This window comes from Pipra filicauda, unplaced genomic scaffold (assembly GCF_003945595.2).
Source record: "Pipra filicauda isolate LSUMZ 115617 unplaced genomic scaffold, ASM394559v2 scaffold193_size2426894_pilon, whole genome shotgun sequence".
Lineage (NCBI taxonomy): Eukaryota > Metazoa > Chordata > Aves > Passeriformes > Pipridae > Pipra > Pipra filicauda.
Genome location: NW_024104302.1, coordinates 777769 through 805507, shown reverse-complemented (window position 1 = coordinate 805507; position 27739 = coordinate 777769). Strand labels below are relative to the sequence as shown.

Here is a 27739-nt window from a genome sequence, read left to right as displayed (position 1 = left end):
AAACCCCACAGCAGGAATCTGTGGTGCCCGCACAGCTCCCGTTGCAGTGGGGGCGCCTTGCATAGAAATGTGCAGCCCTGTGGATGTAGAAAGCCAGAAATACACCATTTTCCAGTGTTTTCCACGTATACTGCCTTCCTTGGGTGGCTTTTGGGGGCCTGGGCAGCCCTGCTGAAGTGGAGGTGTGAAAATAAAAGTTTAAAACTTATTAAAAACTTTTTTAAAAAAGCCTTTTATACTCAGCTCCTGGATGTGGGATATATCTGCGTTGGATCCCGCGGTTGCACTTCATCCCGTGCCCTCAGCAGAGCACTGGGAAGCTGGAGCCCTGCACCCCACGGCTGGAGGGCCGGGCCGGGTGGTGGGAGGTGCAATGAGCTGTGTCCGGCCTCAGCGTCCTCATCCCCGGCTGAGCCGGGAGCTGCCCAGCTCTGTGCCACAGGGATGGAAGGAGGAGGATCCGGCTGGGCTTGGGATGAGATAACTCTGCCGGGCACCCAGTGGTGCAAGGGAGGGCGTGTGGTGGGAGCTCACAACAGCCCTTGGCTGTTTTTCCCGGCGGAGGTGGGGTCCCACACTGCGGGGCTGGAGGCACCGCGGGGATCTCCCACGCTCCCTCTCACTTGTCCCGGGGCATCGGGACCACCCGGGATGCGGAGGGAGCCGCGTGGGCGCTCTGCGGAGGGAGCCAGCCCATCCCCGAGGGGCTGCAGGGATGCCCCGGCCAGGCTGGGCACCGCTCCTGCCACTCCCACACTTCATGCCCGGGTCCCCCTCCATCCCCAAACCCCCTCGCCCTCCCCAGGGGACTGGCACCGGTCAGTCTGGGCTCTGCTTTTGCCACCCCCCGCGTTTCACCCTCAAACGCTCCCGCCCTCCTCGGGGGCCTGCAGGGATGCCCTGGCCAGGCTGGGCAACCCCCCAGCTTCACCCCCGGACCCCACCTTCAGCCCCGGACCCCACCACCCTTCCCGAGGGTCTGCAGGGATGCCCCGGCCAGGCTGGGCACCGCTTTTCCCACTCCCGCAGCTTCACCCCCGGACCCCCCGCCCTCCGGACGCGCTGCCGCGGGCGGAGCCCCCCCTGTCCCGGCACCCCCCCGGCCGCCGCCCCCCGGTCCCGCCGTGGGCCGGGCCCCGCTGACGCAGTGTCTGAGCCCGGCCGCGCACGCTTATTTTATTTTCTTTAACTTTTTCCCCCCCCTCCATCCTCCCCTCCCTCTCCCGCTCGCGTCCCTCCTCCTCCTCCTCCTCCTCCTCCTCCTCCTCCTCCCCCATCCCCCGGTCCCCTCCCCGCCCCCGGCCCGGCAGGAGCGGCGCGGCCCGAGCGGAGCGGGCAGGGATGGGGATGGGGCGCGGCTCGGCGGGACCGCGGCCCCTCTGCCCCCCCCCGCGCCCCCCCCTCCGCGCCCCCCTCTGCTGCCTCCTCGGCCTCCAGCTGGTGCTCGGCGCTGCGCACCCAGGTGGGACCGCGCTCCCCTCCCTCCGCACCCCCCGAGCTCCGTTCCCGGGGGGAAAAAGGGTGGGGAGGGCTGGGGGGACCCCCCCGGCCGGGCGGGGGGCGGCGGGACCCCGGCGGGGGCGCGCAGGGCGGGGATGGGGTGGGGGGGGGGGTTCGCCTCGCTCCATCGCCGGTGGAATCGCTCCGGTTTGTTTCCTCGCGGGATGTTTTATTTGCTCCTGCCACGGTTCGTTTTGCTCCATCCCCCTCCGCTCGCCGTTCGTTCCGCCGCGTTTTGTTTTCTCCGCTCCGGCCGCGCCGCGTTTGTTTTTCTCGCCGCGTTATTTCGCTCGCTTTTTATCGCTCCGAGTGTGTAAAACTCCCCGCGCTCGGCGCCCGCCGAGCCCCGCGGAAACGCTTCCGCGGCCGCGGGAGGGGTCCGGGGAGGGCTCGGCCGACCCCCAGCCCCGCTCCGGCCCTTTGTCTCCCCGGGGAGGGCTGTTCGCGGAGCGGGAGGTCGGGAAGGGGCCGAAGGGGTTTGTTGGAGGTCTCCTCCCTCTCCCATCCTGACCCCCTCCCCTCTCCCGACGTGTTAATCCTATGGAAAAGTGCCCCCCCCCGGGGCCCGAGTGCGTTTTTCCAAACTTTTCTTTTTGTAACTTCTCACGCTAAAGTCAACGGGTTGTATTTTTTTTTTTTTTAACCTTCTGAAGACACCGTGAACCAGACACCGGAGGCTCCTTGGGACTGCCCCTGGAATTGCCATTTGAGACACTTTTTATCCCGGGATAGTCTAGCCCTGAAGCAAGGAGCTGCTTTTGGGGCTTCCTTGAATTATTTCGGCCCTACTGAGAAAACTTTTAAAAATGCAAAAAAAGGCAGCAGAATTGGCTACTTCTGCCTGAAAATAACCACAGTAAACCCTTGGCCTATTTTATTAGAGCACATTTAGCAAATCCAAAGCAGATTTGGAAGCGGCAGCACAGGAGGGCACTGCTCCTCTCCTCCCCCCTTGCCCTCCCTTTCCCCTCTCCCCCCAGTCCCGCAGCGCCTGGGGCTGGAGCATCCCGAGGGGAAAACGAGGGGGGTCATGGACACGGTGCCGGTGGGCAGCAATCCCATGCCAGGCGAGGGATCTGTCCTGGGATCAGAGGAGAAACTGCTGGTCTGGGAGGTGGAGAAAGGAGGAGGTGATGAGGAGACCCCCATCCCCCGAGGTGCTTGGAGGAGCCGTCGACTTCCCGCAGCTGAATTCCTGTTAAACCTCCCCATAATTTACTTGAGGGCCGTGAATTCCTCCTTCTGTGGGTTTTAAGGGGGCTGCTTGATTTCAGCAGGGCTTTGCTACCTCTAAGGGGCGGTTCTGGCTGTTTCATCCTAAAAAATGTCGGTGGGATCCAGGTCTGGCGATCCCGAGGACAGAGGCACCTCTGTCCTGGAGGTGAGATGGGAGAACCGACCCCGTGCAGGGGCTGGGAGAGGAACAAGGCGGCTTTCAGAGGCCTCCAGCCACGGGGCCAAGTCACTCGTGCCTTGCTGGTGCTGAGCACCCTCAGCTCGTCCCCCTCCCCATCCCCATCTTCACTTTTGGCTGCTCCCCCCACCATCAGCCCTGGCTCGGCCCCAGTGAGTGAAGGGGTCAGGGATGGCACCAGTGGAAGTACCACATCCAGTGCACCAGGCTGGGTTTGCAGCTCGGGAAGGATCCTCACTGGGATTTTGGGATGGGGATAGAGTGGTCCCAAGAGTCCCTTGTTTGCAAGGGCACCGCCGGCAGTGTCCGGCCCGGCCGGGCAGCGCTGCTTCCCCTGGGGAGCTCTTGCTTCCTCGAGGGGTTGGTGCCAAACTCCTGCCTCTGGGGAAAAAACTCCTCCACCAGGAAAGCTGGAGTGGTTCTTTTGGCAGGAGGTTTGGGGCTCCTTGCTGGGATATCACCTCCCACTGCCCCGTCTCTGCAGCATCGTGTGGGCACCGCGGGCCCATCCCGGGGAAACCGAGGCAGCACCTCCTGTCCTGACGTGGCTGCAGGCAGGGCAAGGTCCCTGTGTGGATGCCGGGATTTGGTGCTGGATCATCTTCCCACCTGTCCAGTGCCCAGTGTGGGACCTGCTGTGTGGGCTTTGCATCGAGGGAGGGGACAAAAGGGACCCGGGAAGAATTTACAACAGACAGAGCAGCCCTTGCGGGAATTTCCCTCCTCCCCGTTTTCCCCTTTCTGATGGAAATAGATTGTTGCACGGCAAATGCAGCCCCGAGAAATTATAACTCGGTCTTCTTTGGATTATTTGGGAGCAGGAAAGGGGAACAGAGGTGGTGGCTTTGCTGCTCAGAGCCTGGCAGGGGGCAGGGGACAGCGGGGACCTCGCTGGCGCCTGCAGCAGCAGCCGGGAAGCGGCAGCGGGGCCAGGGATGGTTCTTGCGCAAGAGTGACAAGAGTGAAAAGCAAAAGAGATTTATTTTAACCTTCAGTGCAAAGCTGTCCCCTTCCCCCAAAGCCACCCTGCTGGTGTGGGGGCCCTGGGAGGTTTCCCATGGGAAGGTGCTCCTGGTGGGCACGTGCGGAGGCGTTTTCAGGCGTGAGGTCCTGGTGATGGTTAAAGCCACGTTGCAGGTTTTTCTCTCCCTGGCTTTATTCCTGGCTGGATTTTGCACCTTTCCCTGCAGGGCAGAGGCACTCTGCTGCATTCCCTCTGCTGCATTCCCTCTTCCTTAAGTGTTTTCCAGGGAAACTTTTTGCCCCCAGATCAAAGCAAATGTCTGCTGAGGGGTATAATTCCTGCCTGCTAAAGCATCTTTTCCAGCTGATAAATCCATCACGGGAGACTCTGATCCCGGTGCCTCGGTGGGTGCTCGGAGCAGGAAGGGAAGGGTTTTGCCCAGCTCTGCTGGAGGTCCCAGCATTGCCCAGGGGATCACTGTGCCCTGCTCAGCTCCACCAGTGTGGATGGATCTCTGGTGGGAGTGGAAGCAGTGCCCTCCCACCCACCCACCCACTCCAGCCCATCCCCACCCAGCCTTTCTCCAAGGTTGTTTAAGCAATTTGTAGGATTTGGTTCCTCACGTGCAGCCGAGGAGCAGGATTTTAATTAATTTGAACCGTGCGGAGCCCGCGGAGCATCGACATTTTTGTCATTCCTAAGATTGCTCGGAGCCCAAAAGAGCCACACAGATGCTCTTGTTCTTAAAGGACCCATCTTTAGTTAATTAAGGATTAGAAAATGATTAGTGGATTGCCTTGCAGATTCCTGGGAGCACTGCTTAGCCCAGGAGTGCAGGGTTGGCTCTTTGCAGGGGGCACAGGGTGTTTTCCAGCACCATCCCCATCCCACTGCTCAGTCCTGCACTGCTCCTCGTGATGTCACAGGAACTGGGATGGAAATGGGACTTTCCATGTTTGCAGGATGGTGCTGAGATGGGAGTGGGGAGATTGAGCCTTTCCCTTTCCTCCCCCCAAATCCAGACTTGGGTTCTGCAGTAACAGCCCCATTTACCCCAGTAATGCCTGGTCTGGGAGTGCTGGGCATGAGGCAAAGGATACCCAGGGGGGATTTTCATGGGAAATATCATTTCAATTAACAAACAAAGCTGTGGGACACCAAGGGCTGCCCCCTGTGGTGTGGATGTGCTTGGGTTTGGTGAAATTTGGGATCCTGCTCTGGAGCACTGCTTGGGGAAGTAATACTGGGAATGGTGCTGGAGAAACAAGGGAAGAGAAATCTATGGATCTTTTATCTGGTTTTTGCAGGGAGTTTCTTTAGTAGTTTTGAAAAATTTGGTGAGTCTTCAGCCAACTGTGCTGGAAGCACCATGTGTTTGGGGACATGTTAGGGGTGTCCTGCACCTCACCTCACCCCCCTGGAGGTGGCCACCACAGCAGTTTGCTGGCCAGGGGGTCTGTGGTTCTGGTGGATGAGCAGATGGGGGTGGTCAGAGGAGCCAGGGCCAGAGCAGTGCCCGGTCATGGCACTGCCAGGGGTGGGTGTTTGGCCACTGTGTCCTGGGAGGGGGCCTTCACTCCTCCCCCTGTGCCCTCAGTGGGTCTGTCACACTCCTGCATCCCGCCTGGAGCCTGTTGGATGCTGCTGCCTTCCTCTGCATTCCTGGGAAGTCAGCACCTCTGGATGCGTGCAGCCACCACGGGGCTGGAGCCTGGGCCAAGTCTGGGGAGAAATGGGAGAAAGTTTCCATCCTTCCCCTCTTTGCTGGGTATCAGAGGGTGAATGCTGAGCCTCCCATCTCCCTCGTCCCTGGGTGAGTCCCTTGAGCTGCCCTGGTTGAGCATCCCTCATGGAATGCATTTATCTGTGTGTGTCCTGGGCAGGGTGCAGGGAGAATGGGCTTCTCAGTGCCTGCAGAGAGGCTGAAGTGAAGGCTGTGGCCCTCATCCAAGCCCTTCCCGAGGCAGAGGGTGGTAGGTAGCCGGCGGTGGCGCAGCCAAGTAAGGAGCTCGTCTCGTCCAGCTCCCACCATATAAACAGCAGCTCCTCTCCTCGAGCCAAGAGGAGTTCCTCAGCTCCAAGTGCACATCCTGCTGCTCCATACCCCCAACCAGGCCATCAGGAGCTTCGCTTTCTTCCCCCTAACAAGTGATCTGCTCCTTATTCCTGGAGGTTTATTTTTAAAAAACCAAAAAAACAACCAACAACCTTTATTCTGGAGCTTGGCTTGGAGCACCCAGAGCTGCCTCTGGAGGAGTCTGGCCCCAGCTGAGCCCCGGGGATGTGCTGGGCTGGGTGAATCTGTGGGATGTCAGGCAGCATCTGGTGCAAACTTCTAATTTAGGAGTGTTGGAGGTGGGAGGTTGTGTCTGCCCCGGGCTCTGGAGCAGACGGGAGCGTGGCCGGTGCCCTTCCTGAGCCAGAGGCTGCCGGCGTGTCTGGGGCTGCTGGTGCAGCTGTATTTCCTTCCCTTTTATTTTCTATTCAGTCTGAAGTTCCTCTTTAAGCAGTTCCATGGAGATACTGATGCCAAAAGCAGCTCAGGAGGGAGGGAGAGCCGTGACACCCTTCCCACGGGTGGGGTGGGGATGCTCTCGTGTCCTGTGGTCGATGGCAGCAGGGGATACTCCAGCTCTGCTGTTGGGAGCTCCCACGAGCACAGCTGCTGCTTTTGTCGCTTCCCAGCCCTCAGGGGCATGCACAGGCTCCTTCCTGGGGCCAAAACTTGCTGCCCTTCATGGCAATGGCCGTGCTTTTGCTCTTCTCCACAAGGGGATGGTGTCAACTGGACTGACAGCTGGGGGTGACACCAGGGCTTTGCTGGGAACCTCTTTCCAGAACAAGGGTTTTCATCTAGAGGAGTATTTCATCCAGTAATATGGAATTGAAGATGGAGCTGGGGCTTGGTCTCTCCCCATCCCAGCAGTTCTCTCCCCTCCTCAGGGCTGTGCAGGCTGGGCCTGGCAGGGGCTCTCTCAGGCAAAACCCTCCTGTGTTCAGTGAGCAACAATTATTGGTTCTGCACAGAATCCCAGAGTGGTTTGGGTTGGAAGGGACCTTAAAGATGATCCAGTGCCACCCCCTGCCATGGGCAAGGACACCTTCCACTAGCCCAGGTTGCTCCAAGCCCCGTCCAACCTGGCCTTGGACACTTGCAGGGATCCAGGGGCAGCCACAGCTTCTCTGGGCACCCTGTGCCAGGGCCTCCCCACCCTCCCAGGGAACAATTTCTTCTCAATATTTTTTCTAAACCTGCCCTCTGTCAGGAGAAAGGAGGAAGCCATTCCCCCTTTTCTTGTCACTCCAAACCCTTGTCCCAAGTCCCTCTCCAACTCTCTTGGAGCCCCTTTAGGCACTGGAAGGGGCTCTGAGGTTTTCCTGAAGCCTTTTCTGATCCAGGCTGAACAACCCCAACTCTCTCAGCCTATCTGTGGGGGGTTTTTTTTGTCTTCATTTTCTGTTGTTTTTTTATTCCAGGGGGGTTTTGCTTCTCTGTTGCTGATCATCCCCCACACTTCCCCATCTTGTTTATTGTGTAATGAGCTCTCACTTCCCACAGCTTTTCCTCCATCAGTGCCATGTGGGTTTTGGAGCCCTTCCTTACCTTTGGGCAGCAATAATGGGCTGAAAAGCTGGTGTTTTGGAGCAGGTGATGTGGGGCTGAGGTGCCCTGTTTTCTGGTGGGTGAGAGCATGTGGCATGAGGAGGTTTGGGCTGAACAGGGGTTTGTTTCTGCACCATGTGAGTGAAGTGACCTGATGGGTACAACTTTTGCCCTGGGCTCCCAAGTCTTTGTGGAGGTGTTTTTTAGCTCAGGGGTCTGCAGGCCCTGAGGGAGCTCCTGGAGGAGGGAGCTCCTGGGTCTTGGAGCCCTGATGGAGCTGGGGCACCACGTGGGCTTTGAGGCTTTGCTGCCTGTGCTGGGTGGTTTGGAGCAAACCACATCCATGGTGTGTCTGCAGCACAGGGACCTCCAAGGAGGGGATCAGCCCCGAGGAGGGGATCACACCCCTGGCTCTGTGTGTGCTCAGCCTCCTGCACAAGTGCCACGAGCTCCCCAAATAAAGGGGAGCCCTGAGTGGAACGAGGGCAGGGAGCACCTTCTCTGGGGTGGGTGCAGGAGGGGGCTGAGCCCCAGAGCTGCTCAAGGGGCTCTGCCATCACTTGGGAGCCCAGGAGCTGGCGGGGTGTGGGCACAGAGCCTCACAGCACTGCTGTGCTGGAACCAGCATTCCCCTTGGGCTGCCATGAGCCAGAGCCCTGGAGCTGCTCCAGCCTGGGATAACCAGGGCTGGGGGCCAGTCCTCTCTTAAATTTACTGCCTGCATTTGTTGCTGGTGATGGGAGGGTGACAGATGCCCTGGGTGTTCTGGTGTGGGTGGCCAGGCTGGGAGGTGCTGGTGCTGAGGGTGCCCATCCCTGTTGTGCTGCAGGGCTTTCTATGTTTACCACCACCTCTGCCCCCTGGAGCCTCCCCAGCCCCGTGGCCTCTCTCATCTGGTGCTGCCCACATTCCCCAAAATTGCAGGTTGTGAAGCTTTCCTTATTTGCTGGGGACTGTTGTGGGGAGGGTTGAGCTGAGTTCCCTCAGTTCAGGCTTCCTGCTGGCTGAGAACTTGCTTTTTTTTTGATTAAGGAAAAAGAACCCGCAGCCAGGTGTGGGGGGTAAAAGCTGCCTTGAGGGCTGCCCCAAAGGGTGGCAGCTTCTTCATCCCTGCAGCCTTCAGCCAGCAGTGCCAAGGCCAGTTTCTCCTGCTGATTTCCCACATGGAGAGTGTTCCTGCAGGCAGAGCTGGTGTCCAGCTCTTACCTCAGCCCCTCCCTGTCCCCACCATCACTCTGCCTTGTAGCACTGACTGGTTTCCATGGTCCCACCAGTAAGCCAGAAGCAGCATCCCAGTGGCTGCATGGCTGGGACAAGACCCTGTCCTTGCTGGAAGCATGTGGGTTTTCCCTTTGTTTACATTGTTCCTCCCCAGAGGAGGAAAAGGAGGAGGAGGAGGAGGAGCAGGATGTGATGGAGCAGAGCTGCTCTGAGCAGGCTCTGCTGGAAAGATGAAGGATATAGGAGGGAGAGGCAGAGGATGCACAGGGTGCCCACCTCAGCCCTGGGAGTGATTCCAGGCAGAGCATCCAGCAGGATTGCATTTTCCAGTGCTCTTTGTCCCATTCCAGAGGGCAGCTCCTATTTGGGGAGGATCTGGGGTTGCTGTGGGTGGGTTTCTGTGACTGGAGGGTGGTTGGGAAGCTCTGCCTGTGGGATTTCAGGTCTGCTGGTGGGTGCCAAAACCTGAGGAGCTGTACCATGGCTGTGGAGGGCAGGCCCTAGAAGGGATGGGGACATTCCCAGCCCCTTTGGGATGCTCCTCTGGAGCTGCCTCCTGCAAGGGTTGGGTTTGCTCTGCGGGATACCAGGTTGGACAAAGGGATTCATAAAGGGATTTACTTTATAGTAAAAGCATTTTATATTAATTTTAGCACATTTTTTAGTTATACATAGAAGGGAGATGTATATAAAAAAAAAACAACAACAAAAAAAGCCTGCCAAACTTGCTTCTATTATTTGTACAGCAAGAAACGGACAATTTATATCCATGTTGTATGGCATTATTATCTTTTTTCAGCCATATGTCCATCTGTTTAAAAATTGCTGGCAGTGATTGCTGGCTATGAAAAATTAGAGAGCATAATTACAGTTATAAATTCATCCCATCCCCCCCAACTCCACATCCATCCCGGGGGTCAGGGAGGCTGAACACTCCTCTCAGTGCATCAGGGACCTGTCCAAGCACCCCTGCCAATGTCGTGGGCAGCAGTGGGGGTCAATCAGCCCCAAATTCCCTAGGAGTAAGGAAAAGGGAAGTGTGTTTTGGGTGAAGCCCAGCTTTGCTGCCCGGTGCTGAGCTCGTGCTGGTCACCCCCCAGCTCCCCCCTGGCAGTGCACGGTGGTTTTGCAGGGGGAGAAGCTGGAAGTGCTGAGGGGGTGGATCTTTCCCATTCCTCCGTGGCCCAGGGGAGGTTGGGGACACGCTGGGTGGCCTCTGCTGCCTTCTTTGAGCCGGGGGTGGGCTCGTGTTGTGCTGTGCTGAGCTGCCTGCAGCGGGCGGGGGCAGCCCGGAACCCTCACCCTGTAATTTCCTACCTCCAGCTCTTCTCTTTTTAGAGTAAAATGATATTTTGTGCCTTTCTGGCCCTGGGCCTGCCCCCTCCAGTCTGGACAGCTTCCTCTGAGCAGTGTGAGCATGGCCCTTGCCCTTGCACGGTGCTGCCAGCCCTGACATGGCACTGGGCACCCCAGCACCATTCCTGGGTTGGCTCCAGGGCTTTTCCAAGCTGATGTTAATTTTTCTTGCAAAGACAGGCTCACAGATAACAGAGGAGGGTGTCCCATAGCTGACCCTGGCCGTGGTGATGTTCAGAGTGGAGCAGCTTTTTCTATTCCAAGGACCAAAGTGCTGCTGTTTGGCTCCTTGCAGAGCTCTGTGGCATCAACCTGTGCCCCAGGGAGGACTCATCCTGCCCCAGTGCTGCTACATGGGTCCAGTGGGTCATGGCAGTGATGCTGCATCACCCAAAACTGCCTAAAGACCCCCCCCCATGTCCCCAGTGCTGGGGGGAGCTGCACCCCCCTTGCTGCAGGTGGGAAGGGGAGAGAGCTGGGCTGGGAATGCCATGGATGGTGCTGGGGAGGGGATGAGCTGCTCTCCTGCTGTCCAAGTCAGGATCAGGCCAGTTCCAGCTGGGAAAACACCAGCACCAGTTTAAGGGACCTGAGCTTCTGCCAGCCAGAACCAGCCCTGCCTGCATTTTTGCTTGTTTTCCCACTTGTCCTGGTTTGAAAAATATTTTCAGTGAAATTAAATGTTTCCCTTGAATTAAATGAAGCCCTGCAAAGGGGCTTCATTGTTTGTTTATTTGACATCATCACCAATATCATCTGGGCTGGGGAAGGAGCCTTTGGCATCATTTCTGTCCTGGAGCCAGGTGGATGCTGGAGCTCCCAACTGCAATGGGGGTGTCTGTTTTCCTCCATTTATTTTTCCCTTTCAGACAAGGCAAGGAAGTTCTCTGAGCTGTTTGTCGCTCGAATGTGCAGGAGCCTCCTGTAACAACAGAGCTGGGGCAGGGTGAGGCTGGGGTGGGAAGTAGGAAATGAAAACCTTTTCAGCCCAAAAAATTCCTACAATGGCAAAAAACCAAAGCAAACCAGAGCTAAATATAGCGGGGCCCGTGAGCTCGCTTGGACTTCTGGTGAACGCTTGTGGTGGAAAAAAATGGGTCGTTTTAAAACAAAAAAAAGAACAACAGGAGTGGTGGTGTTGATGTGGTGCTTTGGGCAGCTGGGGGAGATCGAGGTGGTGAGGAGCCCTGGGGCAGCTTTTTACCTTAGAAACATTCACTGGAATAAATAAAGTATCCCTTAAAAATGACAGGTCAGCTGGAGCAGCGAGTCCCAGTGTGACGTCCGGGATTTACTGGTTTATACAGGTTTTGGGATGGGGCCTCGTGGTGGGGTGGGACCAAGGTGATGCTGGGATCAGGGAATTGCCGTGGGGATGCAGGGTTGGCCCGTGGCAGGGCCGTGGGATGTGTGTGGAGCTGGGGTTGAGCTCAGCCTGTCTCCCCTCCGTGGCCGTGTTTTATCTGCTGGCAGTGATTCCCCTCGCTCAGCTCCCACCTCCCAACACCTGGGCTGGGATTCCAGAGGGTCCTGATGCCACGTTCTGTATGGGCTGGGGCTGTAGAGGCATTTTCCATCACAGCAAGGGAGACCTTCTCCCAGCATTGCTGTCTGCTCTGCAGCTTTCAGCAGGTCCCCAGACACGCCCGGCACTGACGGATGCGCTCCCTGTGTCCCTGCTCTCTTTTCCTCAGCCTGGAGCAGATGGCTGGTGCTGAAGCCGTTGGCTCCTCCAGCACTGGCACAGGCTCGTTGCAATGCCTGGGAATGCTGTGGCCAAGTGCTGCCCATGGCAGCTCAGTTTTGAACCACTCCAATGACGTGGTGAGCGCGGGTGAGTTCTCTGCTCCGGCTCCGAGGCCCAATAGCCACACGTGGTGATGCCACCCTGGGTGCAGACACCCACCCGTGTCACCCTGCTTGGAGTCCCTCACCCAGGGACAGGCATCAGGACAAACTCTGTGTCAGTGCTGCAGGAAGCAGGTCCCAGGGATGCACCCAAACCTTGCTGTGCATAGAGCCAGGATGTCCTGTTGGGGCCGGAGGTGATGCATGGCACGTGCTGAGTCCCCAGTGATGCTTCATCCCTTCCCATTTGTTTCTTCCCCAGACTCCAAGGTCTTCCTCATCTACAACACGGGCTCCCAGGGCTGCCTGGAGACCAAGGACTCGCTGGTGCGACTGGCCAAGGGCTGCAACGGCAGCGCCCCGGCCCAGCAGTGGAAATGGGTCTCCCGAAACCGCCTCTTCAACGTGGGGGCCATGCAGTGCCTGGGGGTGTCGTGGCACGGGGGGAACAGCACGGCGGGGCTGCACCCCTTGGCCACCTACGAGTGCGACCGCGAGTCGGTGAACATGCGCTGGAGCTGCCGCGGGCTCGGCGAGCAGCTCTCGCAGCACCTCGGCGCCCGCCCCGCCAACGCCTCCCTGGACAGGGGGGACCAGGCACGTGGCTCGCAGTGGAGGACCTATGGCACCGAGGAGGACCTGTGCTCCGTGCCCTACTCCGGTAATGCCCCCCCTGGGCGCCGTGTTGTGCCGTAACCCAACCCCAAACGTGAGCGGAGGCCGCGGTGCTGCAGCGGGCGGGTCCAGCTCGGTCCCGGCTCGCTGGGGCTGCAGAACCAGGCAGGGTTGGGCTGGTGGGAGCGGGGCAGCCCCCCCGGGCACCCCCTGCCCCCCACACCACCCCTCACCCCAAACCTCCCTCCAGCCCTGTAGACACAGCCTCAAGCAAGGGCTCCTCTTCTCCCCCCAGAGATTTACACCATCCAGGGCAACTCCCACGGGAAGCCCTGCACCATCCCCTTCAAGTACGACAACCAGTGGTTCCATGAGTGCACCAGCACGGGGAGGGAGGACGGGCACCTCTGGTGTGCCACCACCCAGGACTACGGCAAGGACGAGCGGTGGGGCTTCTGCCCCATAAAGAGTGAGTAGGGGGGAACATTCCATGGGGAAAAGCAGGAACTCCGTGCCCATCCCTCCTGGGGGTTTTTCTTCCTCTCTCTTGACGTCCTGCCTCGTCCCTCCTCCTGCCAGCAGCCTGCAGTGCTGGAGCAGCAGGCTGTGGGGTTCACGGGGTTATTGGGGTATTTTGGGTGTGTTGGGTGCTCACCCTGCTCGTCCCCACAGGCAACGACTGCGAGACCTTTTGGGACAAGGACCATCTCACCAACAGCTGCTACCAGTTCAACTTCCAGTCGACGCTGTCGTGGCGGGAGGCCTGGAATAGCTGTGAGCAGCAAGGGGCCAACCTGCTGAGCATCACCGAGATCCACGAGCAGACCTACATCAACGGTGAGGTTGTGGCAGCCTGGCTGTGCCCTCCTTGCCTGGGCAGAGCTGGTGGCACCGTGGGCATTGCCACTGCCAGGTTGCTCTGCCTGCCCCGGGTGGTTGGCTTTGAGGGGGTGACAGGCTGGGGACTGAGCTGGGGTTGGGGGGACTGATCCTGCCCCTCTGGCTGTGTTGGCTCAGGGCTCCTGACTGGGTACAGCTCCACACTCTGGATTGGGCTCAACGACCTGGACATCAATGGAGGCTGGCAGTGGTCAGACAACTCGCCCCTCAAGTACCTCAACTGGGAGAGTGGTGAGATGGGGGGTCGTGGTGGTGACGGGGGCTGGGGAACAACCTGTGACCACCAGAGATGGCCACGTGGCAGGGGAGGTGGCCTGGGCTGCTGCAGGGTGTCCCCTCACTACCTGAGGACAGAGAGCCCCAGGGGGCATTGGAGCAAGCTGGGACATCTGTGGAGCTGGAGGGGTGACACAGGGTGCTGAGGGGGAATTGGCCATGTACAAACCCTCGGTGGTCCCACTGATAACCTGGGTTGACATTCCCTGTTTGGAGGGTTGCATCCCTGTTTAGTGCTGGAGTGGGGTCCCCAGCTGCAGACACCCCTCCCTAAACCTGAGGTGCTCAGGGAGCAGAAGGACCCAGAAACACCCCTGGGGACAGTGATGCCCTCGCAGGAGGTTTGGGGACAGGCAGGAGCAGTTCAGGTCTGGTATCGTGACCCCCAACTGCCACCTGGGCACGCGGAGTCACATCTTATCATAGAAAATAACGAAATAAATGGGGTTTTACCGGTGCTGGAGCGGGGAGAGCTGCGTTGGGGGCTCCTCAGCAGCCTGTCCCCCCTCACCCTGCTCTCCAGACCAGCCTGACAACCCCAGCGAGGAGAACTGCGGGGTGATCCGCACCGAGTCCTCGGGGGGGTGGCAGAACCGCGACTGCGGCATCGCCCTCCCCTACGTGTGCAAGAAGAAGCCCAACGCCACGGCTGACCCCTTCCTGACGGGTGAGCAGGGGCAGGAGCAGCACCGGGAACGGGCACACCGGGCGTGCTCCCACCCCACCACAGCCGGGGGATGCTGCCCACGGAGGTGCCCGTGGTGTCCCCGGCCTGCCCTGGGTGTGCGGAGCAGGGGTTGAGCTCCTCAGGGTTCCCAAGATTTGGGAAAAGTCATCTCCGAGAAGCGCTCGGTGCCATTCCGGGTTGGGTGGTGAGGGAGGGACAGAGAGCAGCGGGTCCCCAGGGGAGGGGGTGCTCTGTGCTCTGCTCTGCCCTCGCTCCTCTGCAGACAGGAGGGATTTGGTTTGTCCCTGGAGCTCTGAAGCCACCGTTCCCTCACCTTGCCACTGCCTGTTACATTTTGGCCGTGGCTTTCCCACCGCAGCTTTGGCTTGTGCTGAGCACCCCGTGGGACTGCAGCCCCTTCCCTGCCAAGGACGGGGCTGGAGGGTTGGCAGGAACCCTCAGGCTGCCTTGTGTCCTGCCAGACTCGTGGTCGGAGGTGAAGGTGGACTGCGAGCCCAGCTGGCAGCCCTTCCAGTCCAACTGCTACCGGCTGGTGGGAGAGAAGAAGAGCTGGCAGGAGGCAAAGAAGACCTGCCTGCGGAGTGGGGGGGACCTGGTCAGCATCCACACCCTCTCCGAGCTGGAATTCGTCACCAAGCAGATCAAGCAAGGTGAGGAGGAGCCCGCTGTGCCAGCAGCCCCCTTCCCATGCGGTTGTGGGGCCCATGGGAACGTCCCTGGGTGTGCTGGAGGCTGCAAAGTTGACTTTGTGGCTGTGCAGGGAGTGGAGGCCCCAGGCTGGGAGGTGATGTATTCCTTGGAGGAGCCTGTAATCCGGGTGCATCCCCCATCCAGCAAATGTGAAAGCTGTTCCCAGGAGCCTGCAGTGCTGAGGAAAAACTGCACAGCTGCAGCTGGGAATGGTGCTGGTCCCAGCTGGTTAGTGTAGGAAAAGATGGGGAAACAAAATCCTGCTGGATTTGCTGGAGGAGACCAGCAATGAGCCATAGGAGGGTGGAGCAAGGAGGGGAAATGCTGGAGCCTCCAAGCTGGGAGCAGATTGGGACGGGATGGAAGGGAATGGTTGAAAACCAGTAGCTCACTGGACCTGAGCCTGCAGGTCTGGACTTTTACATTCTGCTGCTGCCAGCTGCTCTCTGAAAGCTGCTGGCAAATGTCCCCGTGTTTCCCACTCTGGGGGTCCGTGTCCTTGTGTTTCCCACTCTGGGGGTCCACCCTTGCAGGCAGGAGCTGCCCTGCTGTGCCCTTTCCTGCCCGAGGTCAGAGCTGAGCCCTGCAGGGCTCGTGTCACTGGTGGGTTCTGCACAATGTCAGCCAGGAGGAGGAACTTTCACGCCCTCCCCTCCTGTCCTGGCAGATGTGGAGGAGCTCTGGATTGGCCTAAATGACCTCAAGCTGCAGATGAACTTTGAGTGGTCGGACGGGACGCCCGTGAGGTTCACGTACTGGCACCCCTTCGAGCCCAACAACTTCCGTGACAGCCTGGAGGACTGTGTCACCATCTGGGGACCGGTGAGAGCCCGGGGGGGCAGGGGGTCCCAGGGGGTGTAACAGGGGGGATTCAGAGGAATTCAGGAGGGTTTTGGGGTCCCAGAGGGGAAATAGGAGGGTCCCGAGGGGGAAAGGGAGCACTGCACTATCCTTATGCCTGAGGAAGGCATTCCTCAGGGAGCACCTCCAGCTGGGTTGAACCTGGCTCATCCCAGCTGTTGGGATGGGAGGGATCCAGCACATCATCTTTAGGGATTTGGTGTAGGGAAGGAAAGTCTGTGGACCCGAGGTGGGGGTGGGTGGGCTGGGGAATTCCCCAGGCTGTCGGGATAGGCTCATTCCTGCTCCTCTCCCACCGTGCAGGAAGGGAGGTGGAACGACAGCCCCTGCAACCAGACCCTGCCGTCCATCTGCAAAAAACCGGGTCGGGTGAGCCAGGAGAAGGAGGAGGATGACCATGGATGCCGAAAGGTGAGGGGCCCCTGGGGCTGGAGGCGGCTGCATCTCTCCAGGGCTCTCCCTGAAACCATTTTGGGGAGCCCTGATGGGCAGCACCCGGAGCTGTGGGGTCTGTGCCCGGGAGCTGCTGGTGCAGCAGAGACCCCGGGGCTGCCGAGCCCTTCGCTGCCTCCGTGGCTCCGGGAGGTCACGGGAAGAAACTGGGACACGACACACATGTGTCTGTGAACATCATCCAAGAGCCTCCTCCTCGGGCTGCCTTGGCTGCCAGCAGGGATGTTCATTTTTTTCCCTTTGCCTCTCTCCGTGCCAAAACACGGCAGCAAAGCTGCCGCACGTGGGAGCCTGGCGGGACAGAGGCGGCTGCCGGCCCCGTGCCTGGGCCTGCTGGCAGGCTGCCCTCCCTGGGCGGGGCACAGGCCTTCTGGGGACACCAAACTGGCAGATTCTCACCCAGCCCATGCTCTGCCTCAGTTTCCCCAGCTGCCACGGGGGGCTGAGGCCACCCCGTTCCCACGCTTTGCTGGGAAGTGGCTTTTGTGGCTCTGCGAAGTCTCCAGTTGCTGAGCCTGGCAGTGCTGCCACTCTTGAACCTCTCCCAATGTTTCAGAGCAGGCTCTCACGCTCAGACTACCAAGCAGCCACGCTGGGCCAGCTCCCAGAGGTGCTGCTGGGCTCCTCCTTGGGTCCTCATCCCGTTGCCAAACCCCAGCAGCCACTCGGCTCTGCCAGAGCTCAGGGCAGCACAGCAAGCTGCCACACCAGGCCAGATATGGGGGCTGCCAGCTGTAGCCAGAGGAGCCCCAGTGTCAGCAGGTGCTGGGGATGAGGCACTTGGTGGGCAAAATTCCATCACCACCCATTTGCATGTCCCCAGAACAGTCCTGAGCTCAGAGGACGTCCTGACACATAAGATGTCCCCACGGAGATTTAACTCCTCCTGCCTCCCCAGCCACAGTTTGACCCTGGCCCCGGGTGCCCAGCAGAGATGCACCCACTGAGAAACAAACTGGGAGTGGTAAATCAACCAGGGAAAGACCTTTTCCCATCCTTCTTCCCCTTCCTCATCCTCAATGATGCCTTTTGCCACCCAGATCATCATCTTGCTCGGGGGATTTGGCCCCAGTCCTCTCCAGCCACCATGCTGGTTTTTCATGATGGCTTTGCTGCTTTTTTTTCCCTTCTCTAAACCTTCTTTAAATTTGGAACAGCCTTAAAGGAACCAGTGAGGGCTGGAGGTCTGGGCAGTGGGAATGGCAGAGCTGGAGAGGGATGTGGGGACACACTGGCATTAGGAGCTGGAGGCAGCAGTTGGGGTTGAGGATCCCATCCTGGCCCTCTTTTGGATCACAGGGACTGCCTGTGGTGGCCAGTGTGTGGGAGAGCATCCATGGGGTTTTTGGGGTGCTGAGGCATGGGGCTGGTTGGGGATCCCTCTGGGGACATCCAGATCCTTCTGGGGGCATCAGGAACCCACACTGTCCCAGGATGGGCCCTTTCTTGGCTGCTCAGGGGCATCCATGTTGTTCCAGAGGGACCCAGCTGGTGGGTCTGTACCTGGCTTTGCCAACTTTGGGGAAAGACTGTAGGAGCAGGAACTTGTAGGGCAAAAATGGGATTTGGGGTTGTTTTCATCTCCTAAAGCTACTCCTGCTTCCCTCCTCGCCATGCTGATGACACTACGTATGGCACGTGTCCCCCACTGTCCTTCCAGTGCCCAGGGGACCCAGGAGTAGAATCCCAGTGATACTTCCCCTTCCAGGGTATCCCTGAGCCTGAGGCCACTTGCTGCCCCAGCTGCTCCACCCTTGGGAAGGGCGTGTGTTCCCTCTCATGGATGAGCCCCCGTGTCCCTCCCCGCTTCGCTGAGGGGCCACTGCCAGCCCCGGGGCCGCCCCGCTCCCTGCTCTGGCAGAAAACAGGCACTATTGTGTCTCCAGCCCCGGAGAGGCTCCAACATCAACAAGGCGGGGGATTAAAGCCGGCTGTGGTGGGACTCGCTCTGGACTCGGCCCCGCGGCGTGAAGAGGAGGATTGTGTTCCCCTCCCCGCGCCCCGGCCGGGCCGGACCCTGGCAGGGAGAGCCTTTTCCCCGGCTTTGAAGCTGCCTGGGTGTTTGTTTTCCCTGCAGCCCCGTCCCCTGGGGCCAGGGGCTTGTTGGAACTCAAAGCTGAGCGGGGTCAAGCTGGGGCGGCCGGGGGCAGGAGACCTCCCGGGAGAAGGCAGAGGTGGTGGCAGGGGACGTGGGACGTTGCTCCCGCGCCCTGGGATTGCTCCCATCCTTTGGGGAGGTCTGGGCGGGCAGTGCTGGATGTCCCCTGTCACCCATCCCCAGGGCTGGAAGTGGCACAGCCCCTCCTGCTTCTGGCTGGGCGAGGACCGTGTCCCCTACAGCGACGCCCGCAAGATGTGCTCCGACTACGGCTCCACGCTGGTCACCATCACCAACAGGTCAGTGCCATCACCAACAGGTCAGTGCCATCACCAACAGGTCAGTGCCACACCGGCGCTGGGTTTGAGCCCCCTGAGGTGGGGAGTGACCCCACAAGGGCTGGGGCATCACAGGCCGTGTCAACTCGCAGCATCACCCCCTCTGGCCGCCCCCCAGGTTCGAGCAGGCCTATGTGAGCAGCCTCATCTACGGCTGGGACGGGGAGTATTTCTGGACAGCCCTGCAGGACATCAACGAGACGGGCGCGTTCCGCTGGCTGAGCGGGGACGAGGTGATGTACACGCACTGGAACCGCGACCAGCCCGGTAAGGGGGGCGGGGGTGGCCCGGGGACACCCCCTCCAACAGGGGGGGTGCTGGCTCTGCCCCCCGGCACGGCCCCACCCTAAGGCTGCGTCCCCTCCACTCCCGTGAGCGCTCCAGGTTACAACAAGGGTGGCTGCGTGGCCCTGGCCACCGGCAGCTCCATGGGGCTGTGGGAGGTGAAGAACTGCAGCACCTTCAAGGCCAAGTACATCTGCCGGCAGAACCTGGGCACGCCGGTGAACCCCGAGCTGCCCGGGCCCTACCCCACGCCCAGCCTCACCGCCACCTGCCCCCCGGGCTGGAGCTCCGACCCCAAACTCCGGCACTGCTACAAGGTGAGAGGCGTTCCCGTGGCTGTTTGGGGGGTGCCTGTGCCTCCTGTGGTGCAGGGGGTGAAGGAGCATGTTCTGGTGCAAGAGGCAGCCCAGAGCACACAAGCCTGGCTGGGGCTGGGTGGCGGCAGCGTGGCCCAGGGTGTGGGGATGATGCTCTGCTCCTCTCCTGCTTCTGAGCCCCCCACGCCACGGGTTCCTCCTCCCTCAGGTGTTCACCTTCGAAAAGCTGCACGAGAAGAAGACGTGGATCGCGGCGCAGGAGTTCTGCCGGGAGCTGGGGGCCCAGCTGCTCAGCCTGGGCAGCTACGAGGAGGAGCACTTTGTCGCCAACACCCTCAACAAGATTTTTGGGTGAGGAGCTGGTGGCACCAGCACGTCCCGCTGCCAGAGGGTGCTTGGCACGAGCCTGCAGCCCTCACAGCGCTCTGGCACACGTGGATGGGGGGTTGAGGCATGAATGGGGCTCTCTGAGCACAAACTGGTGTGCAGAAGGTGCATCAGTAGGTGTGGCTGATGTGGGAAATGTGCAGGAAAGACGGGGTGTGGGAGAAGTGCAGGAAGTTCAGTGTAATTAGAGGATGGAGCTTGGGTTTCAAACGCCTCCAGCCTTGAGCCTGTTATCCCAGCTCCTGCCTTCCAGTGTGTGGGGATGGCAGGCTTTGAAAACAAACAGAAAAAGGCCAGATTATTAATATATATTTGTGTATAAATGTAATACATATCTGTGTATATATAAATAATATATAATCGTGTATAAACAAATATATAAAATAACAATTGTATACTGTATATTTGTGTATAAATATATAATTTTATATATATATATGTAATTTAATAATAGATATTTGTGTATAAATGTAAACCCCTCTGGTTTGGAGGGGGGTTGTGTTCTCACCCATCCCCCTGGCTTTCTCCCAGGGAGTCGGAGCCGGAGCTCCACGAGCAGCACTGGTTCTGGATCGGCCTGAACCGGCGGGACCCTGCGGGGGACCGGAGCTGGAGGTGGAGTGATGGGCTGGGGGTGAGTCTTGGGGCGTTTGGGGTGCAGGGGGGGGGGCAAATCCGGTGCTGGTGGAAATGCCCAACACCACCCATCTCTCTCGACCCCCAGTTCTTCTACCACAACTTTGACCGCAGCAACTACGACGACGACGACATCCGGCCGTGCGCGGTGCTGGACCTGGCCTCCCTGCAGTGGATGCCGATGCAGTGCGAAGCCCAGCTGGACTGGATCTGCAAACTGCCCAAAGGTACCAGCAAAGGGGCCCCCAAGCCCCCCAGCTGTGACTGAGCTGGAGGAGGATGGGCTGCGGGGCCGCGGAGCAGGTGCAGGGGAATCCTTGGGAGGTGGGAGGATGATTCCCAGTTCCGGGTCAGAGAGAGGTGCTGTTCCTCCTGGGGGGATTCGGGAGGGCATCCCAGCCTTGGAGCCCACAGGCGGTTTGCAGGGAAGCATCAGTGGGAGCATCGCAGCCCTGCATCCCGCTGACAGCCTCTCCTTGCCCTTTCTCCAGGTGCTGACGTGAAGGAGCCGGAGATCACGACCCAAGGTGCGTTGACCATGGCTGTCTGTGTGTTCGTCGGGCATAAACTGTCCTCCCTGGGCCTCTGCTGCCCCATCACAAGCACCATCCCTTCAGAGCATCCAGGCAGTGTTACCCAGAGAGGGATGGATCCTGGACAGGGCAGTGGGAGGGCGGGGAGCCCAGGCATCCCCCCCTGCTGCACCACATGGCTGTAGGGACTGCAGCAGGGTCTGGGCAGAATCAGGCCTGCCCACTGCAGGAGAGGCTCAAAACACACGGGGACCAAGGGACGAGGTGACCATGGCAGGGGTGTCACGGCCTCAGCGTGACCCCGGTCCCTGCCTGCAGGCAGCAAAGAGTGGGTGAAGTACCAGGAGGCCGAGTACAAGTTCTTCGAGCACCACTCGACGTGGCTGCAGGCCCAGCGCATCTGCAGCTGGTTCCAGGCCGAGCTGGCGTCGGTGCACGGCGAGGCCGAGCTGCGCTTCCTGGGCCAGAACCTGAAGAAGGTACCAGGGGGATGGGACCCCCCAGGCTGCTCTTCCCTGTCTCCTTTCACCCTTTGCTGGAGGGATGGGGGCGCGTTGTTTGGGGGCGCTGGGCTCTGCTGGGGTCACAGTGGACTTGTGCAGTGCCTGTGAGTGGGTTTGGGGCTCAGTGAGGTGATGTTTTGTGTCCTGGTGCAAGCTGAGGGCGGGGAGGGGAGGGCTGATCCCTGTGACAGCCTCTGTTGTCCCCAAATACACCCAGTCCCTGCAGGGCATTGACGTGTCCTCTTTGGGTGTGCAGTTCTCCAGGGGCCAGGAGCAGCACTGGTGGATTGGGCTGAACACCTACGAGAACGATGGGAGGTTCAAGTAAGTCACAGACAGAGCCACCATGTCCCTGCTCGTCCCCACACCGCCATCCCCAGCACATTCCCACACCACCATGGCCCTGCTTGTCCCCACACCACCGTCCCCAGCACATTCCCACACCACCATGGCCCTGCTCGTCCCCACACCACCATCCCCAGCACATTCCCACACCACCATGGCCCTGCTCGTCCCCACACCACCATCCCCAGAACATTCCCACACCACCATGGCCCTGCTCGTCCCTCCACCACCATCCCCAGCACATTCCCACACCACCATGGCCCTGCTCGTCCCTCCACCACCATCCCCAGCTCTGAGCACTGTGGCTCAGCACTTGCCATCCTGGGGTGCTGGGATGGAGATCCTCACCCAGGAGGGCAGTGGTGGGACATGCTCCCCAGTTAGGGCACGCAGCTGGTCCCATTTACCACTCAGCTCTTTTTTTTGTGCTCCCACTGCTGCTTTTCCAGGTGGTCTGACGGGTCCCTCCTCAACTTCATCTCCTGGGCGCCGGGCAAGCCCCGGCCCATCGGCAAGGACAGGAAGTGTGTGTACATGACGGCCAGCAGAGGTGAGGGCAGGGCCAGCCCAGGTGAGGGCAGGGCCATGAGGGGCTCGGTGAGGATTGGGGTCATGCCCAGCCTGTCCCTCCCCACAGAGGACTGGGGGGACCAGAAGTGCATGACGGCTCTGCCCTACATCTGCAAGCGGAGCAACGCGACGACCGTGAAGCCCTCGCTCCCTCCGGCACCCGCCCCCACAGCCGGGGGCTGTCCCCGAGGATGGGTGCAATTCCTCAGCAAGGTACGGCCAGAGGGAGAGGGGATGGAGGGATGGAGAGGGGAGGGCAGGAGGGAGAGGGGATGGCAAGGTGGAGAGGGGAGGGCAGGAGGGAGAGGGGATGGCAGGGTGGAGAGGGGAGGGCAGGAGGGAGAGGGGATGGCAAGGTGGAGAGGGGAGGGCAGGAGGGAGAGGGGATGGCAGGGTGGAGAGGGGAGGGCAGGAGGGAGAGGGGATGGCAAGGTGGAGAGGGGAGGGCAGGAGGGAGAGGGGATGGCGGCGTGGAGAAGGGGATGGGAGGAGAAAGAGGAGAGGGCTGGAAGGAAGGGATGGCAGGACGGGAGAGGGAATAGTCGGATGGAGAGGGGACAGCAGGATGGAGAGGGGATGGCAGGATGAAGAACTGGAGGGACAGAGGGTGGCAGGAAGGACAGGAGTCAGCAGGATGGGGAGGGGATGGCAGGAGGGAGAGGTGATGGTCACCTCCTGGTCTTCCACCAGCCCTGTGGAGGTGGAGAGTGGGTGGCTGCGGAATGGCAGGACGAAGAGGGATTCCTGCACGTGTTTTTTAGGGAATGCTGGGGGTGCATTAACAGGGATGCTGGGAGAGGTGTGCTGTGGGGTGGGGGTGCAGGAGGGGGTGGTGAGGTGCGTGCACAGGGATGCCAGGAGAGAGGTGGGAGTGCAGGAGTGGCTGGGGGCTGGTAGATGTGAGGGCGCAAAGGGGAGAAGGGCCACCGGGACAGAGTGGGGCTGCAGAGGGTGGTTGGATGGGGAGGGTGCAGAGCTCAGGGTGGGGGGCAGCTGCCCCCCGTGGACCATCCTGTGCTGCTGCCTGTGCAGTGTTTCAGCTTCAATGGCCACAACAAAGGCGAGATAGTGAAGTGGCCGGAGGCGAAGCAGGCGTGCGAGAGCCAGGGCGCCGTCCTGGCCACCATCTCCAGCCCCCTGGAGCAGGGTAGGTCCCCGCTGCCCCCACCAACCCCACCAGCCCTGCTGGCTGGGGACCTGCCAGGGGTGGTTCTCAGCCCCTCCCCTGTCCCTCGCAGCCTTCATCACGTCCATGCTGCCCAACATCTCCTTCGACCTCTGGATCGGCCTCCACGACACGCAGAGGGAGTTCCAGTGGGTGGAGGGGGAGCCCCTGCGGCACGTGAGCTGGGCCCCCGGGGAGCCCTCGGGCTGCAGCGCCTCCAGCCCCCGCGACAAGCCGGTGAGAGAGACCCCCACAGCACCCCCAGCCCCTGGGAAGGTCTCAGTCCCCTGTGCCACCATGGGAAGGGAAGGTTTTAGCAGGGGTGGCTCTCCAAGGGCACACCAGGATCCGGCCCTGCAGGGTGGGGACCTACCCACCAGGGGACACCCCTGGTGTGGGGGTGCCCACAGGGTGGGATGATGGTGCTAAGGACAGTGCTGACCCCGTGGCTTGGCTCTGCAGACCAACTGTGTGGTGGTGTGGCACGGCTCACCCCCTCTCTTCACGGGACGCTGGGACGACAGGAGCTGCCTGGAGGAGAAGCACGGCTACATCTGCCAGCGGAGCATAGGTAGGGGGGACATGAGGGGACAGCCCCCGCTCTGCTGGCTGGGGACCTGCCACTGCCACCCTGATGCCCCATGAGTGGTGGGGCCAGGGAGCTCCAAGCCGTTGACTCAGCTTGGGAGGAGCTCCTGGTGCTGGAGGAGCTCAGGGAGACAGGCTTGACTTGGGGGGTGGTCCCCCATCACAGCCATCTGTGGGACAGCCCCAAAGCTGTACATGTCAGCCTGGCTCAGCATGTTCCATAGGGATGTGAATCCTAGTGGACAGGCTCCAAGGTGGGGATGGTGCCAGGGTGTCACTGCTCATCGTCCCTGGGGACGTCCCTCTGCCCTCCCTGGTTGCACCAGTGCAGCACTTACAGGGACAGCCAGGCCTGGGTAGGGATGGACAAGGGGGTGACCCCTCCTGGGATGCAGGAGTGCCCTCCGTGCCCTCTGACTGTGTCTATTTGCTCCCCCAGACCCGGCCCTGAGCCCTGCGCGGACGCCGTACCCGCCCTCGCCCACCGGCGCCCTCTTTTACCACAACAGCACTTACCGCATCCTGCAGAAACCCCTCAGGTGGCACGAGGCCCTGCTGCTCTGCGAGACCCTCAACGCCACCCTGGCCACCATCCCCGACCCCTACAGCCAGGCCTTCCTCACCCAGGCCGTCAGCAGCCTGCGGGCCCCGCTCTGGATCGGCTTGGCCGACGAGGTGAGGGAAGGGGGCAGGCGCCTGGGGCAGGGTGACCCTAAGGGGGTCATGGCAGCCCCCTCAGCGTCTCCTCCCCTTGGTTCTCCTCCAGGGAGGCCGGAGCTACTCGTGGCTGACGGAGGAGAACGTGGTGTACACCAACTGGCAGGACGGGGAGCCCCAGCAGATCACGGGCTGCTCCTACATGGATGCGGACGGGAGCTGGCGCACGGCCGGCTGCGACACCAAGCTCCAGGGGGGCATCTGCCAGCTCCGAGCAGGTGCTGACCAAGGGTGGTCAGGTGGGGTGCCACCAATGGTTGGAGATGGCATCCCACCCGGATAGGGCTCTCTGCATGTCCTTGTGGGTCTGAGTGCCCCGACGTGCCGTGGGACCTCGGTGCCCTGTGCCCCTTCACCCCCCTCAGTGTGCCGTGTGCTCCCCAGGTGCCCCCCGCACGCACAAGTGGAGCTACAGTGGCAGCTGTCCCAAATCGCTGGAGGACTCGTCCTGGATCCCCTTCCGGGACCACTGCTACACCTTCCACATGGAGATCACCCTGGGGCAGAAGGACGCCATGAGGAGGTGCCAGAAAGGTATGAGGGGGCTGAGGTGGTAGAGGGTGAGATGCCCAGGATGTCTGTGGGTGCAGCAGAGCTCCCCTGTCCCTCTGCCCATGCCTGGCTTTGGTCAATCATCGTCTCCTTGCTGTTCCATGTGAGGGTTGCCCAACCATCAGGTGGTTCATGGGTGGTTCCTCAGCTTTGTGCTCCCAGGCACTGCTGCTCCCCCAGCTCCATCCTTTGAGTTCTGGGCTCTTCCATGTCGCTGTTCCCTCCACAGTCGGTGGCACAGTGTTGTCCATCCAGGACGAGATGGAGAATGTCTTTGTGTGGGAGCATCTCCAGTCGTACGAGGGCCCTTCCAAGGGCGCCTGGCTGGGCATGACCTTCAACCCCAAAGGTACAAAGGAAGGAGTGAGGTTTGAGATATTCCCCCAGGCACCCCCATGAATTCCCACTGGGTCTGCAGTGAGCAGAGGAAGCCCTTGCTGGTGGCACCAATGAGGTGAACTCATGCCATGGTGTGACAGGAACACCAGTTCTTCAGGCCATGCTGGACATGCCATGTATGTCCTCCTCTGGCTTGGTGGGATGGGAAGCCCAGAGCCTTCTCTAAGACACTGAAGCCTGCAGATGCAGGAATGAGCCCTGTGCCCTCTAGTCCTCCCCATCACCCTATCACACCTTCCCATCACAGAATCACAGAATCATGGGATGGTTTGGGTTGGAAGGGACCTTAAACACCGTCCAGTTCCAACCCCCTGCCATGGGCAGAAGCACCTTCCACTAGCCCAGGTTGCTCCAAATCCCATTGCCCCATCACACCTGCCTGTGCTTCCTGAAGTGGGACAGAGGTGGGGTGTCCCCTTCAGCCTCCCCAGGCCTAATTGTCCCATTTCCCAGGTGGCACCTTGGTCTGGCATGACAACACTGCTGTGAACTACTCCAACTGGGGCCAGCACGACACGGGGCCCAGCATGCTCAGCCAGAACAGCTGCTACTGGATCCAGAGCAGCAACGGCGTGTGGCGCCTGGGCTCCTGCACCAACGTCACCATGGGGGTCATCTGCAAGATCCCCCGAGGTAGGACCCCTCTGCTGTGTGGTGGGGTGAGCTGAGGGTCTGAGCAGAGTGCTGGGGGGCAGAGCTCTGTCCTGCTGGCAGCACCAGCCATGTGTTTTGGGTAATTCCAGTGCAGGGGCCGGTGTCGGGGTTTTAGGTCCCCGCTGGGCTCAGTGGTGGGCTGTGCATGTCTCAGTAGCTGGGTTGGCCTCTTGGGGCAGGATGAGGCTGGTGGGGCATGAGTGGAGCAGAGCAGAGGACCCCCGGTGCAGCACCCGGTGTCCGTGGTGTGGTGCTGGGAGCAGTGGAGGGTGTGGAACCAGTGGTGCTGGCACTGGGGAGAGGGGAGGGTGGCATGGCCGTGCACTCACCTGTCTGTGTTGCTGTTGCAGTGGAGGAGAGCAGCTTTTCCAGGGCAGGTGAGTGGCACTGTCAGCTTGGGCACAGTCAGGGCACTGGTAACCAGTGCTGGAGACCTGTGCTGCAGCCTGGATTGTGCAAATAACCAAAGAATGGGGTTTGTGGATGGGAAATCCCATTCCCAAGTGGCTTTGACCCTGGACTAGGACTCCCCAGCGGCAGGAACCATCCCTCCATGGAGGTGTGTGTCTGGCCAACCCCTTGCCAGGCTCTCCTGCCCTTGCCCACAGTGCCTGGCCAAGCTGGGGGATGGACACCAGATCTGCTGGTGGGATCCCCAGCTTCCATCCCAAGCAGCTGCCAGATGTTCCTGCATATGACCCAGAGTGTCTGCCCAGCCCCAGGAGCTCTGCCAGGGGCAGGATGTCCCCAGAACAACAAAGCAGGTTCCTGTGCTGACCCATCCTTGGGGGAACAGCAGTGAACAGGCTCCCCAGGGCAGTGGTCACAGCCCCAAGGCTCCAGAACTCAAGGAGCGTTTGGACAACAGGGATGTGGTGCAGGGCCAGGAACTGGACTGGATGATCCTTGTGGGTCCCTTCCAGCTCAGGATATCCCCCAATTCCATGATCCTGCCCAAAACCGCGGTCTGACTGAGGCTGTGGGAGCCCCCCAACTGCCTCTCACCGGCCTCTCCTCCCGCAGCCCTGCCGGAGAACACGACGGCCATCGCGGTGGTGGTGGTGTCGGCGCTGGCGCTCTGTGCCGTGCTGGGGGTCGTGGTGTTCCTGTACCGGCGCCGGCGCAGCGCCGAGCGCGGCGCCTTCGAGAGCGCCCGCTACAGCCGCACCACCTCCAACCCCGGCGAGGCCGCCGAGAAGAACATCCTGGTGTCGGACATGGAGATGAACGAGCAGCAGGACTAACGGCAGGGGGGACGCTGG

At 60.5% G+C, this 27739-nt stretch overlaps 1 protein-coding gene across 1 annotated transcript; it reads left to right on the top strand.

Moving 5' to 3' along the window:
* Nucleotides 1–1324: 1324 nt before the first annotated feature.
* On the top strand, nucleotides 1325–27739 carry MRC2 (mannose receptor C type 2). Its single transcript, XM_027747848.2, has 30 exons — nucleotides 1325–1462; nucleotides 12170–12568; nucleotides 12818–12991; nucleotides 13195–13359; nucleotides 13540–13653; nucleotides 14222–14365; nucleotides 14848–15036; nucleotides 15744–15898; nucleotides 16241–16348; nucleotides 18672–18787; nucleotides 18945–19093; nucleotides 19211–19428; nucleotides 19637–19779; nucleotides 20347–20449; nucleotides 20540–20678; nucleotides 20943–20978; nucleotides 21303–21463; nucleotides 21744–21811; nucleotides 22282–22382; nucleotides 22470–22615; nucleotides 23435–23549; nucleotides 23641–23804; nucleotides 24030–24138; nucleotides 24595–24830; nucleotides 24922–25090; nucleotides 25257–25406; nucleotides 25654–25773; nucleotides 26277–26456; nucleotides 26828–26854; nucleotides 27501–27739. The coding sequence occupies exons 1-30, from the start codon at nucleotides 1342–1344 to the stop codon at nucleotides 27719–27721; spliced, it is 4440 nt and encodes a 1479-aa protein (XP_027603649.2). The 5' UTR covers nucleotides 1325–1341; the 3' UTR covers nucleotides 27722–27739.